At 40.6% G+C, this 15453-nt stretch overlaps 1 protein-coding gene across 1 annotated transcript; it reads left to right on the forward strand.

Annotated features, from left to right (window-relative positions):
* The first annotated feature begins 7027 nt into the window (after positions 1–7027).
* GPR148 (G protein-coupled receptor 148) lies at positions 7028–8083 on the forward strand. Its single transcript, XM_006016035.1, has one exon. The coding sequence runs from the start codon at positions 7028–7030 to the stop codon at positions 8081–8083; it is 1056 nt and encodes a 351-aa protein (XP_006016097.1).
* Positions 8084–15453: the final 7370 nt, after the last annotated feature.

Raw genomic sequence — 15453 nt, forward strand, 5'->3', positions numbered from 1 at the left:
GCATTAATGGAGGGCAGGGGATCACCCTCACCCGGACTTCCCTGTCCCGTAGCGGGCATGGGCATCCCATGGGACTGATGAAAGACTGATGCAAAGTACCCATTGAATAGGTTGGCTTTTCCTGGGCGTCAGTGGTCAGTTGCCCCATCTGGTTCAGCAGGGGTCCAATGTTGCCCCTGCTTTTCCTCCAGCTCCTCACATATCTGAAAAAGGACTTTTTATTGTCCTTGATGCTCAAAATTAGTTGGAGTTCAGTTGCAGCCTTGGCTTTCCTGGTATGCTCCCTACAGGACCGGACCAGTGCAGAATAATCCTCCTTGGAGGTGACGCCCATCCTCCATCCTTTGTAGGCCTTTCTTTTTAGCCTCAGGAGGTCTGCTAGGTCCCTGGAGAGCCAGGGGGGCTGCTGTGCACTTTTGCTGCCTTTCCTCCGAGATGGAATAGACTTAGTTTGTGCATTGAGGATCGCTCCCTTGAGGAGCAACCACTCTTCTTGAACTCCCCTCTCCCTGTGGTCATGGTCCCTTAGGAAGATACTTCATGGAAGATACTTTCAGTGTTAGGCATTTTTCTACCTCCTCTGGACATGTAAGAAGAGGTTGGGTGGAGGACTGAGCAAAGAAGCTGAAAAAAACACTCCATCTCTCTGACATCCACTCCACACCTGGTTAAGTGCTTTTAAGTGGTTTTCTCTGATAAAATAAAATCCCCAATTTTTGGATTAAAAAAGTAACCCAAAATTCACGTTTCATTGATTAATATGAAATATATATATATACATATATGTACATACATACATACATACATATATATATATAGAGAGAGAGAGAGAGTGGTGTTTCATTTTAATCATGGAAAAATGTGGATTTTGCGTTGCTTGCTTTAATCTGAAAATTGGTGATTTTTTAAATCAGAGAAAACCAGGATCCCTGTTTATAATCTCTTTTCATGTCTGTAGGGGTTTTGTTCATTACTCTGTTGGTAAAGCCTTGAATGCTTCCAGGAAAGGACTGCTGTACCTTGTGAACTAATCTAGCCACTGTGGGGTATCTTTTAGGGGACTCCAGTTAGCAAGTGACTTTGGGGATGGAGTCAGGTTTTTTCTATGCAGTTCTGAATAATTATAAGAATGTACTTGATCCTGCTTTCTTGAGCATGGGAATAATCAAAAAACCAGGGAAACTTTCCCTAACCCAAAGCCTCTTCTCCAGGCTTCTTCCAAGGCTGGTTTTCATATTGTGTCTAAACTCTCTGTCTTTCTCTCTTTCTGGACTCTCTCTTCTGCACACCCACCCACCCAAATCCCTACTCAGCAATGCCCCCTCCACTTTGTGGTAGGGGAAGATCTGTAAGCACATGGCCTGCCCATTGGGCACTGTAGTGTGATTTTTTTTTTTTATCTCAGCATCTTTGCCTGAAGACTTTGGTTCAGTACCATGGCATAATGGGCACTTTGCACAGAAGCCTTAACTTCAAATTAGTGCACTACAGAGTGCTAATATTCACACGGATGGATATAAACATGCTGTAGTTTTGATGCATTCACTGCATAACAGGGAAAGGCTGAAAGCTGAGTGGGAAGAGGGTGTTTCTTCGCTTGTTCATTTAAGTTGGTCAGATTAAGCTCTTCCTGAGGCAGGGGATGGTCTTGTGCATAGACAGTGCTTACTACTGTAGATCCTAAATCTCCATTGGGACCCCTGGTAATACTGTAAAGAATAATAGTGCAAAGCTCTTTTCATTTAGCAGCATCCTTTATTCCTATACTGCTACAATTTATACTTGGAGTGCACTGTCTCCAGCATTTGATTTACAGTGTCCATTGTAGCTGAGCTCACACTTTATTTTCCACATACTTCCCCTGCCCCAAATACAATGGACAGTGCATTATGTTTTTCCATGGGATATTTAGGTAGGAGCACAACTGATTAAAACAAGTAAGGGTGTGCAGTGCAAAAAGGAAATCAATACACATCTTAAAATAGGAGCCAGAAGGGGAAGAATTGCCAGTACTGTAGGTCTGATTCAGCTAGAAATGTAAAAAGTGCATCTGTATAACATAAATTTACCAGAAAGTAACATAATGAAATCAATTGCTGGAATATAAGAGCCAGGCATGGAGGAAATGGAGAGAACATTTCAGGTCAGCACCCCAAAAATAGCATTCAGACACAAAGGCAAGGCAGCTGCCCAAGTTTATTATCTACAGGAACAGTCTTCAGTGTTTCTGTCTCTTTAACCAGCCAATCCAAAGCCTGAAACAATATCTGAGACTTAGAATACTTATGGAGGATAATCAGTGCTCAGATGCCACCTGTCATATCTGTATCCTGGTTGCCAAGACACAAAAGGTTTTAAAAATCCGTCAGTCATGAATCCAGCAACTGGAGGATTAATATCAAAACTTGAGTGATATCTTGTGTTTGACCTGTCCAGGTCAGGTGGTGCTGAATCTGTCTGCAGTGCTAAAACCATTCTCTGTTTTCCAATTTGGAAACTTTAGGCCTCATGTATACCAAAAAGTTGTGCCACTTTACCTATTCCAGTGTAGTTACAGCAGTACGGTCTCCTCCCATCCTCTAGTGTAGACACAATTATGCCAGCATAGCTTATTCCTGTCATTCTTACACTGCTATAAGACACCTGTATACCAGTATAGTGCATCCCCTACAAGGAATTGTACTGAAATGCTGAAATATTATTGTTTTAGTAAAAATTCACAATCTTCTAGCTGAGGATTATTATGCCAATGCAAAAGCTTCATGCAGACCATGCATTACTTTTTAACTTTTAATAAGGTGAACTGTAAATAAAATCAGGGTACCTTGGATATGGAGAACAGGTAAATAGATTTGTTGTAATTAAACCATGAAACTAGCCCAGATAACCCCCTGCACTGAGTTTCTGCTTTATGCAACACAGAATGCAGAGTTGTCAAAAAGCCTGTTACAGCTCCCAAATGATACCAGAGCAGCTGGACCATGATGCATGTATCCATTCATACTGGAGAAAGAAACAGCTCCTTCATAAAGAAGTTGTCTTCAACTACTGGAAATAAAAACAATTCATTGGCAAGGGAAGCACAAGAGCTTTTGTTGAGTGGCTTGTAGGGTCCCTGCTGCCAGGTGTTTTTTGCCAAGATACAATTTGTTTTTTAGTATTACAATACTCTCTAAAACTATCTTGTGAAACACTAGCCTGCAAATAAAAGGAGCCTTTTTAATGTCTGCCATGAGGCTGTGTGTGTATGTATATGCGTAACAGTTCAACTTCTCTCATATTTGTGTTTATTTTTCCATCAACTAAAAAATGTGCAGCTGAGATGACAATGATCTGTTTTGTTTGTTCACATTTAATCTGGACCAGCTGGTGGAAATTGCTCCCGTGATTTTACACAGCAACAAGAGAATTTTTGCATTAATCTGAAATCCTAAGAATGTTAAGAGCTATCAGGAAGAATCTACTTCCATAATTTAACAGGAGTTCAAACTTTTATTTGGATGGAATTCCAGTTTGCCTGAAATACCCTTCCTTTCCTCTTGTATCTTGAAGAATGATATAAATTTGACACTTCGGGTGTTTAATGTTCAATTTGCTTCTGGTTTTTACTAATATAATGTATCCCTCCCATTAGCAGGCATATGTTCAGATCCTGAATCCACTTAAGCATGGGTAACACTGATCACACACTTTTCAGTAGATGCAGGGTTGAGCAACTAAAAAAATTATTCTTTCCTTTTTTAATTACCCATGTACATAGTAACAAAAGATGCATTCTTGTAGGTAATAATTTCTTCTCTCAACATCCTTTGACTCATGGGGGGCAGCACATCAGGATAGCCTGATGTGCTAGGGAAACAAAACCTATATAGGAGTAATTCTCAACAAGGGTGCAGTGGCACCCAGGAGTGCCTTGAGATCCTTTCAGAGGTGTCAGAGAGTCCCATGCAATGTTAACAGAGTTAGGTGTCCAAATATGCTTCACAAGATTAACCCAGAGGGCATTTATATGTGTGCTCTGAGAGTAGGGGGATGAGGGGCACGCTTTAATTAGAGCAGCTACGAGAGCTGATTAAAGCACCCGAAGTATCTCATTTATTAGTGTCCCTGTGCTTAAAAATGGCAGCAGAGGTACTTAGAAGCTCGTTGAACAAGCTTTAGATCAGGGGTCAGCAACCCCCAGCACGTGTGCCGATCATGGCATGCAAGGCCATTTTGCACTGCACACCACCGCCAGACTGGGCTTTAAGCAGCTGCTGCCAGCCACAGAGCCCAGACTACCCCCAGCAGGTGGCTGGGAGGCTGCAAGCCCTTCTGCAAGCAGAGCAGGCTCCATGGGCTGGCTGCAGCCGGGAGGCTGCAAATAGCTACTCCGGCATGTCAGCCCTCCAGCACCTTCCAAGGTAGACATTGTGGGTTTTTTGGCACTCTGGCCAAAAAACATTGCCTACCCCTGCTTTAGATAAAGCACCCTGCTACCATTTTTAAGTGCGGGGATGCTGATATATGAGACACTGGAGTCTGCTGGAGTGCAGTAATTACCACACTCCAACAGACTCAATTAATCGAGTCTGCTCTGACATGCTGACATTACAGTGTGTCTAAGCAGCCCCACTGCTTGTGTATAGGTGCCCAGAAATTTCAAGTAGAAATCTATAGTATTAAAAGTATTCTGACTTGTGTTGATCTTGCAGAGTCCTTTGCAACAGAAGAATTCCTCTATTTTTCTGTAGTAAAAAACCAAGTGAAAACTAAATGCTGACATTTTCCAAGACATGTCTTGACTCTAGTGAGTGGTGCCTTGAGTCTAAACAGGTTGAAAACTGCCGCTGTATAAGTTTTGATAAGTCACGCTGGGATTCATTTGCTGTCCACCATATAAATTATTTTGTCTCATCACATGGTATGTCCTAACAGAAGGTGTAGATCACATAGCATGTCTTTCTTCAAGGTGAGACTGCATTTGTTTCCCAGGGGCAATAAACTTACATGCAATGGCAAAATGCTATGCAATAATGTGCTGAGCTTGCTGGTACAATAAAAAGGTTGATTATAATAATGCATTTCTCAACATGGGTTCATTTTTTCTTGAGACATTTAGCAGAATCTTCTGTCTTTAACAAGATGGTGATAACATCATCATTTGAAACTATGGTTCAAAAATGTGTAAATACCTCACTGTGCTGGATAGCAAAGGAGGTTCAGGAAGATTTGGCGAGATTTCCAAAAACGATTGCCTACAATCATCTAAAATTTTCGGCACCAAAATAAATCACTCCATTTTCAAAAGCACTGAGCTGTGTTCAGCTTTCATTGCCTACTTAATTAGGTGTCAGTAACCACAAACACTTCATGGCAGTGGAGAATCAAGCCATAAGACAAAACGATACTGCCTTGGCTACAAACAAACGGTATCATGGATCCCATTGTCCCTCTCAAGTGCAGCTGTTAGGGCATGCTGCTTGCACATGGTAAGAGCAACAGCTGTTTACCAGCTGTTTACCAGCAATAGTTCCCTAGGAGCATTTTCCCCAATGATATTGTAGACAACACTCTATAATAGCAACAGAAACTTGGGAGCAACACAGCACCAAGAGACTGCCATGTTGCTACTAATGAGCATCAACTGTAATAAAATAACAGTGCATTTTCAGCTAGTACGGTTAAATTTCATGTTGGGACCTATTAGTGGTCTCCCATTAATATTGGGGACCACCTACCATAGGTCTGAGTCACCTTCCTCCAAGCTCCAGTTTTGGGATCTTAGCAAAATAGTATTTGGAGCATACCCACAAGAATTTTTAATAACAACAGTCTTGTTTTTCCTCAGAACTCTTTCATTGTCCTCAGTGACAATTTGCCTTTCCATAATGATGCATGGGTTTTTCATGGCAAATCAGCTACTGAACCAGTGTGTAACTTCCCTTAGAACTTCTTCATGTCTTATACTCATAGAACCATCTTCCAGATGTTTTTTCACTTGATACCACACAATCTGATGGAGCAGTTTGACAGTTCCAGTCCTTGGCATGGCACTGAGATGAACTGGACTATAGTCTACTCAGAACCCATGCATGCATTTACTTTTCCAAAGGCAGCCATTTTGGAAAAACCTCTTGGGGATGTTAACACACTTTAGTTCCACTCTCAGCTAATACATTTAAGATCAACATCATTAATAGCAATTCAATCACACCAGTAACAATGCAGTGCTAGATTTGCCAACAAGCCAGCAATTGGCTTTCAGTGGCTTGCGTTGGCTCAAATGAGCTTTAAAACTGCCTGTGTACTATATGGCATGTGGTACTGCTTGTTCATAAAACTCCTTATCTAAAATAGCATGGTTGAAAATTTGTGATAACTGAAAGGGATGCAGATTTTGCATCAGGCTTATAAAAACATGGCTGCAGGTGTGCCAATCAAAAATGTTTACCAGCTGTAAATAAGGTGATTTCATTAAATGGCCATCTTGATACAACTTTACAACAGGATTTGAGGAGCCATTTGTATTGATCTCATCAAATCAATAAGTTGTGTTGTTGCCTGTGAATTAATACAAAACACCATTTGACCATATTTATGACTTTACTACATCAGCACACTTGGAATGTCACTCTGTATCACATCACATCTGTTTAATCAAGCTAATATTCCATCTGCCTCTTTAGTGTGGTAATGCCATGAAAACAAACTCAAGTTGCTAATAGTGAGCAAGCCATTCATTTCCTGATCAAAGAGCTTGCTGAGAGATTTGGATTTTAAAGTACGTGAAGGTTCATTCTTTTTTCTTAGGCAACATTGCATGTTGCAGAAAGAAAAGAAAATATTCAATTTTTTGTGGCTGCATCTTTGATTCCTGCAGAATTTGTTTATAGGTTTCACATGTTCTTGAGAGACAATGGCATAAAATTGGCTGCAAAAGGCATCTTGCCTTCCCTGGCTCATCCTCTGTCTCACCTGCCTTTGCAAAGCTGGATTCAAGACAGAACTACTTTTGTTTAAGACAGTCATCCAGACCCCAAAAGAAATGAACTCCTCAACCTGTGCTTCTGCAAAGATACTGAATGCAACCCTGTACCTCCGTAGGGAGAGAGATTCCAGCAACTCATCATTTTTGGATGAAGCTTCCCTGCTTGTGTTGCAAGAATGGACTAACCACCCTCCATCCACTGACGTGAAGATGTTCCTCATCCCTCCAGTCATCTGTCTTGTGGCAGCTGTCCTGGTAATTCCTTCCATCTTGTTTGTGATTTTCTCTAGCTTCAGCATTCGCCAAGAAACAAGGTATCTGCTGCTGGGAAATACTTTGCTTTGCGATTTGATTTACCTCCTATTCTATACCCTGTCTGTGGTTCTCACCATGGCAAATATCAAGCCGCCCAAGTATGCTTGTGTGCTCCTGTTGTTTTTGCTGGCAGTGACTTACTGTGGAGGGTTGCTCACAGCTGCTGCAATGGTCCTGGACACTTACTTGGCTGTTTTGTTTCCTTTACGCTACATTTCTATTTTGCCATCTTCACGAGCAAAAAAAGTGATTCTGTTATTGTGGATCTCTTCTGGAGTCTTCCCAGGGATCATCTTCCTGGTTCTGTGGTACACTCAAAAACCTGCATCCTGCACCATGGAAATATGTTCTGTTCCAATAATATTGGTACTGACTCTGCATGGAAATGACGCTGTGAAATTCTGCTATGTGCTTTCAGTCACTGCCCTCTTTCTCTGCTTGTCTTTAATACTCTGTTGTTATATTATTCTGTATTTTAAAACAAGACAGTCAGGGATATGGAAGAGCATTTTCTCTCGAGCCAGCATTACCTTCTTGATGCATCACACAATCCTATTCTTTTACTTCTCTCCACTTCTGGCCCTTGTTGTGGAATCATTGCTTTATATCAATGCTGTCATTGGACTCCAGACAGGAATATGGGTGTCTCTGACAATATGCAATGTCCTGATGGTTCTGCCAAAAGCTCTGTCACCTTACCTTTATGGGCTGCGGTATAGGGAGATATCATCGTCCCTTAAATTAATTTTCAGAATGAAGCGCCTCAGTCTTGTGTCGCCTGTTGTAACACAATCATAAGGCAATACCTACACCACAGCAAGTTCAAAGGACCTGTATTTGCTATGTCACAACACACAGAGATGTCACAGACTGTATTTGCAGACGTCAGGAAGCCTCATTATGCCTAGAACGTTGTACATCTTAATACGAGTTCTGCACTGCGTATTATGTTAGGCCTTGCTTTCCTGTTGGAGATTTGGATTTAATGTTACCTTAAAAAGATACTGAGTATTGCTGCCCATCTCTGGTGGGTGTCTCAACTGAAAATAAAGAAACAATGTCACACAGAGCAGCAGATTGCCTGAGCTCTCCTGTAGGTCCTCATGGTGCAATCTCTGCATCTGAGCTGTTGCTGTTTATGTAATGAAGGATTACATTCGCTCCCAAAGAAGTTCTTGCAAGATTGCTAGCAGCTTTGCTGCCTTGTAAAGCACATCAGGATACCTTGGTTATGAAAAAGTGCTGTTTTCAATTAACTCCTAAGGGTCTGCCTCATGTATTGTATGTTAATACATTATCATCAGTTGTGTGGATTAATCCTGGCAATGTGCAAAACTCTGCTTTTTTACCAAACCTCTGCATAAAGTGATCTTGGATTGGCATCTAGTAGTCAATAAGCATTTAAAGACATTTTACAACAACTTGCATTTTTTCTGATGAGAGAATGTCTTTTATTTATTTATTTATTTTTTACCTAATCAGAGAAGATCTGAGCTGAATAATTACTGTATAAGAAAAATGTATTGCAAATGAATGTTGGCAGTCAGAACACGGAAGTTTAAACTTCAGCTTCATTTATCAAACCCAATAAAAAAGTTGACATTATCTACAAAGTTATTTTGTCACCTTGTCCATGTACATTTTTTTTTCCATCAGTGGAAAGCAAGAGCATAATGGTGGGGGTTTTTTTAATGTAGGTGACAGGTACAAAGCAGTGAGAGGAAATCAATGCCCAAACTCTTTTCAAGTAAATGAACTGTATTACACAATATCATTTGTTTTAATACTGGCCTCATATATCCTCTGGATAGTATACCAAAATCCCAGGTGTTCTATGTTACAGCACAAATGCCTGTTTTCAAATATACTTTAATTAAAAAAAATCATGTAATAAATGCTGGTAGTGGTTAATTTATTCCTAGGTGTACATCACATAAACATTTAGCACACTAAACTACATTAGTATGGACATTATAAGTTTAATATATATCCAAGGTCTTCAATAATGTGTGTAGGACAGGTGAGACATATTGGTATTCGGTGAGCATCAGAAGTTCATAATACTCGCTACAGTAAATTCTGGTTAATTCACCACACCAAAGGAAATACAAATAATAACAAATTATCTATTACTGACCAGTTATCAGGAGCTGATATTTGGAGGGAAGGCACCAGTGGGAGATTGGAACAATGGTGGATTAAACCATACTGGTAAATTATCCCACAGATCAGAATTAGCCAGTATTTACTGTATTAATAGGAAAGGAAGGACTCTCTAAATCCTCAATGTATGTGCAGCATAAATGTTCATGCGGCTCCAGTTAATGAATGATAGCTAGAGAATATTTTGTCCCTGGAGGACTCCTCTGCAATGGCCTGAGATTTACTCACGATGCAAATAAATAATGATTGTGGTAAAGATAACTGTGTCACTGTTGTAAAGTGTGATAGGTTTACACGCAGTTATTACTGACTTGGGATATCTGCAGTTTAATATTGCTTGATTTTAAAGCTCCTGATTAGATCATTTAGCTGATTATGTAAATACTGCCCCAACCACACCCCTGGGCACGGTGGGAGTCAACCTGTAGTTTGGTAACATCAAAAGAGAAAATGAAAGAGGAGCAAAGCTAATTGTTGATGCTGTGTGTATATGCACTGAAACCTCTTGAAACCAATAACCATTGGCTGCTTCATGGGAAGAGGCTTTCTAAGAAAGGTGGAACAGAATTATCCTCCATATGACTGAGGACCCCTTGAGATCGCTTAAAAAGGATGGTCTTTCTGTACAGGTGCTACAATGTATATATGAAGTGTTCTTCTCTGTGGCAACAAATTATTTAGCTTCAAAGTCACTTGGCTTTTTTAGCAGATTTTTATAGTAGGACATTAGACCTTATAGAGGGATTTTTAGTTTTTATTGGAATACCTTGAGTTTTGCTATGTATTTTAGGTAAAATGACAGGCCTTTAAGAAAAGAAAAAACAACCAATTGACACGAGAAAGAAAAACGCAACTTGGAAACAGGTTTTGCACAATTGGTTCATGTTTCAGATTGATATAGGCAGCACCAGGAGCTTAGTGTTTTTCCCCTCTCACTTTCCCAGCTGGTCCACCCTGTGATAAGACTGAGTAACCAGGGCAGAGGGAGTTTTAATGGTACCAGTGGATTACAAATGACAGAAGGAGGATTCCCCACAGGAATGCTGTTATTCCTGTATGTTCAACCCTGGTTTTTTTAACCCCTTAGGTGGCACTCGGCACACCCCACATTACTGAATGTGAAGACCACTCACTACTGCCACTGTGCTTACAAGGCTCATTGCTTCCATCCACATAGTTTCTATTGTTACTTTGGGAGCCAGATTCTGTACTGTGCCCCAAAGCATTTTGATGAGAAAGCTGAGGAGTATTAACCTTATTATACAGGTGGGGAAACTTAAAATAGAGAGGTAAGGTAACTTACCATAGGCAACAGGGAATGATGGAATTAAAGCTACACACACACACATGCGCACACGCTAGTGTTTCTGTAACCTCTGCCTGTTCATCATCAAGCTTATTGACATTTGGGCAATGACTGTGTGCATTGCTCTGAGATCCTCTTATAGAAAACAAAATCTGTTGAATGAGTACAGCAAGCCCCTTCTCTGAAAAGTAGGGCTCTACTCCAGTGAATAAGCTAGCTTTGCAATAGTTGCCAAAGGGTTTACAGTAATAAGTACAAGGTGAACCAAGAAGAAAGTTTCCTGGAGGACCAACCAGCAAAGAAGCTGATGGTGGGGAGGCCAGTTATTAGTAACAGATACCCTGTTTCTTTTTGTTGGCTCTTTGTTTTATTTTGCAATTTTTGGGGAAGGTGACTTTAAAATGGAGAAAAATTCTAGATCAGTGGAACTAGGTTTTGACCAATTTGGGTAATCTGAAGAGTATTTTAACCAATTTATTCTACCTTTGATGTATCTCTGCTACTCAGTGTCTCTACTGTTGTTTGAGTTTGAAAAAAGCCAGTCCTACCTGTGTCTCATTAATGTATTGACTCAAATCATTTTGTTTTTCTGTATATAATGTAGGGCGTGTCCACATGAGCACACTCAGGAAAATTAATCTGAATTAATGTTTAAAATAAACCACATTTAACTCCTGCATAGAAGTTTTCCTTTAGAATAAAAGTGACCTCAGTTTGGTTCACCGTAATTTAATTTGGAAATTAATTAGGCTAAACTGAATTACAGCCACTTTAATTTTGAAGGAAAGTGTCCACACAGAGTTTTAACCCATTTTTTCTAATCCATGTTAAATTCATACCTTTAGTTCATTCAGATTAATTTTTCTAAGAGCCCCTGTTTAGATGCAGGCATGTCTAACATGAGAAATGAGACAGTGTGCCTAAAACATATTCACAATATAACTGAGTGCTTTTTATTCAGAAATATTCTTTCTAGATTAACACTATAGCTGTATGTTGTTTTATATAATATAATCTGGAGACTCTGAAGTCAGACATGAATTTGTAGAAGTTAAATTTGTGCCATGGAGCATTTGAAAAAAATAATTCAGTCTATATTTAGAATTCTGTCTCTTGATTAGATCAGTATCAATGTCATGGAATATAGTAATAATCTCCATACAGGACTAAAAATGTCCAGTGGTATTTTTAAATACATTTCATAATATTTTACTAATTATTCTGTAAAACTAATTAGCCACCTACAGTTTTCCTAATTTATTTAGTAAATGTCTCTGTTCCTATTGCATCCATTGTCTGTTTTGCAAGGGAATATTTAATAGCTGGCAAAGGAGCTGGCATTTGCAACGTTTGTCTAAATTCACTTTGCCTTGCTTTACTCCATAGAATCATTAGGATAATATGTCCTATGTCAGGGGGTATCAAATTCATTCTGGGCCCTGGGGTGGATCCAGATTCAGAGGCTCCTCTGGGCCCATATCTATGTGGCCAGTAGCAACTGCAGTGGGTGCAGGGCCTGGCAGCAACATGGAACCACAGTCAGGCAGCAGCATGTGTCTGGAGGCTGCCACTGATGGCCATGTCGGTTGAGGTCCAGGGAGCCCAGATTCTGCAGCAGGCCACACACACCCCAACTTCTGACAGTCCACCAAACTCCCAGCATTTAGTTCCATAGGCTGAATCATGGCCCGTATGTTTGACACCCCTGCTCTATGTTATAACATCAGAAGTGCTCCAATTCCCTAACAGTAGTAGATATTCTCTAATCAGATCTCTTGATTCTGGGACTGCCAGCACTTTATTTCCAAAACTCAAGGTGACTACTTTTTTGCTATAAAACACATCTGAATCCTTTAGGAAAGATCTCTGGTCCTGATCATTCCCTATGTGTGCATGTGTCAGGAGGAGACTGGGTGAAGGAATTAGTGCTTGGAAGAATAAACTGAAATTTTCCCCTCGTGGAGTTAGTTTCCTTTGGAAATCACAATGCTGACACTTCCCATGTGCCTCTCCTTAGCCTCCGTTTTCATGTTTTTGAAGTCCAAGGCCCAAACTATTATATGATCACAGTTTTCATTTTTTAAAACATAAGTTTCTAGTGCTTATGGTTGCAGAAAGAAGGTTGAACAGGTGAACACAGCAGGTGCAAATGCCAGAAGGTAAATAACAAGAACTCCAAATGGATTATTTTTCAAATATTTTTTAGCCAATTCTATCATTTTTGGACAGTCTAGATTTATTATTTTAAATACTTGTGTTTGACAATGCAGCATCTGTGGAGTAATTTGCTCAGGTCTCAAGGGTAAAGCCACAGACCTTAACTCTGCAGAGAGGGAGGCCTCGTGACTCTCAAGCTCTCTGCAAGCTCCTAACACCAGTCTACACTCAACTCCAAAACAGCACTTTTCAGAGGAACCACACTTCTACAGAGTCCCTATTGGTGTCAACCTGAGAGGTAAGTTAATAACACTGGGCACATCTACATAAGACATCTACTCTAGAGCTGCCTAATTATCTCTGCAGTAAAGTCTCAATATCTACATGTGCAGCCCTATTAGGCTGCAGAAAACTAATGAACTTCACCACAGATTAGTTGCTTTTTAAATACAAATACTATCCTGCAGTGGAGTTCTTTAGTACACAGCAACGCATGAGTAGATGCTGACAGGGCTGGCTGGGGCATGAGGATGCTTCACTATGGGGCTGCCTGCCAGCTAGCCCAACACTGGAGCACCCTCTGCAGGATGTTGAGCCCGGTTGATCTCCTGGGCCCCTTGCCAGCTGGGGCTGCTCCAACCTGTCTCAACGTGCTACAGTCCTGGGTGCACATTCAAACATGGCACCTGGGAGCCATAAACTCCAGCATGATATGCGCCAGAGTTTATTGCTCTATGCTAATTACACGTGTAGATGCACCCACTGACTGTCAGTGCTAATGTAATGTATGTACGTGGGGACTCTGTCACTATAAAAAAAACAAAAAAAAATGTGTATCTTACTGCCTATTTGCTGCACACATAATAAACTACAGCTTTCTAAACTAGCAAGCTGCATGAGATTTTCAGCTATAAATAAGTATCTGTGCATCTCAGCATAATATATGAATGCAAAAATGCTATTTTTATGAGTCTGCACCTCCTGAAGTCTAAACAAATATCTCTTTCAGTGCTTCACTGGGAGTAGAATTGAGCCCCAAAACTGCCATTACTGAAAAAGAAGTTGCAATACATTGAAAGGGTCACTTACTACATCATTGCAGACAACTCTTTCCTGGAACATTTAATAAATGTTTCAAGGCAATAATAAAAATGTGGTCCATTAGTGGGAAAGAAAAAAGTAAACAGCACCTCCTTTAATCCTTTGTAAAATAATTTAGTTTCCCCAACAGCATGAAGAATCAAACAGACTCACTTAAAGGCTAAATAGCTTTTGGTCAATCCATTTCAGTAAGCCATGGCTATATGGGTAAATAATGTTATATTGACACACAGACGTAGGCTTAATAGCAAGATCGTAAACCATATCCAGGCAGGGGACACATTACTATGGGGATTTTCCCCCATAGCAACCTGTCCATTGTCCCACCAGCAAAGAATTGAAGAGTCATTAAAGAAACAGGCAGGAGGTTGCTGAAAATAGTTTAATTTATTTTTTTTCTACTAAATATAGTAAGAAATGAATTAGTGTTTGGCAGATTTTTTATCTGAACAACTGGCTTATTTGTTCAATGACAGCATATTGATTTTCTTGCCAACATGGTACAATGTACTAAACAACAAAATTTCACAGCCCTGGCCTTTCGGGCTGATGGTGGTATGACCTGATTGGGGTGCATTCTCCTCACTAGCAGGAAAAGCTAGAGGCTGCACATCCAGGCAGTGGTGTTTGGAAGTTTTGTCCCTACAAGCAAAAATAGAAAAAAATCCCCTCGAGGGAGACTTTACAGCAAGGAGGTAGGAAAAAAGAAAAGCAGTGGTCTGAGCTCAGCTACAGTATTCCTTTATCTTTCATCATGGATGATGCTGTGAGCAAAAACAGTGGAGGATTCATATCTTAATATACAGACCCATCTGCCCTTCCCTGCCCGCTTGTTCCTGTTCCACACACACTGAGTACCAAAAAATTGTCAGGTAGGTGCTGTTTGGCCAGGCCATTTTTCCTAGTGGTGTGCACCGAGCACAGTGACTACCTTGTGTTTTTCCAGCATTTAGCACATGCGAGGCAAGAGTAACCCGGGCTGTTGGAGTACAGATATGCCTACTCCTTGTACAAAAACTAGGCCACTTGAGCTTACCAAAATGGACTCCTAACTGGCTGACCATGTCTTTGGTTGGAAGGCGCCTATGAAGGCAGCCCCTTCACTTGATGCTGAGATATATAGCTAAGGGGCTGACAGCTTCTGGCATTTGTCATCTGCAGCATAGTACTGTTCTTGTAGTGCTGCTGCCTCCTCCCTGCCCAGAGCTCCAAGCCTGGCACAGGAAACAGGAGAAGTGTGGGAGGAAGGGATGAAAAGGGAAAGGAGCACTCTGAAGCAGTGGAGAAAGGAAGGGGCTGAAGAGCAGAGAGGCATTGGAGCAGAAAGAGTAGGAAAGTAGTAGGGTGAAAATAGTGGAAAAGGCTGGGAATTGGAGAAAGGGTAGTCTAGAAGGGTTGAGGAGGAAAAATAAAGACTCCTAATGGACTTATTGTGGGGAAA

This window comes from Alligator sinensis, unplaced genomic scaffold (assembly GCF_000455745.1).
Source record: "Alligator sinensis unplaced genomic scaffold, ASM45574v1 scaffold237_1, whole genome shotgun sequence".
NCBI classification, from domain to species: domain Eukaryota; kingdom Metazoa; phylum Chordata; order Crocodylia; family Alligatoridae; genus Alligator; species Alligator sinensis.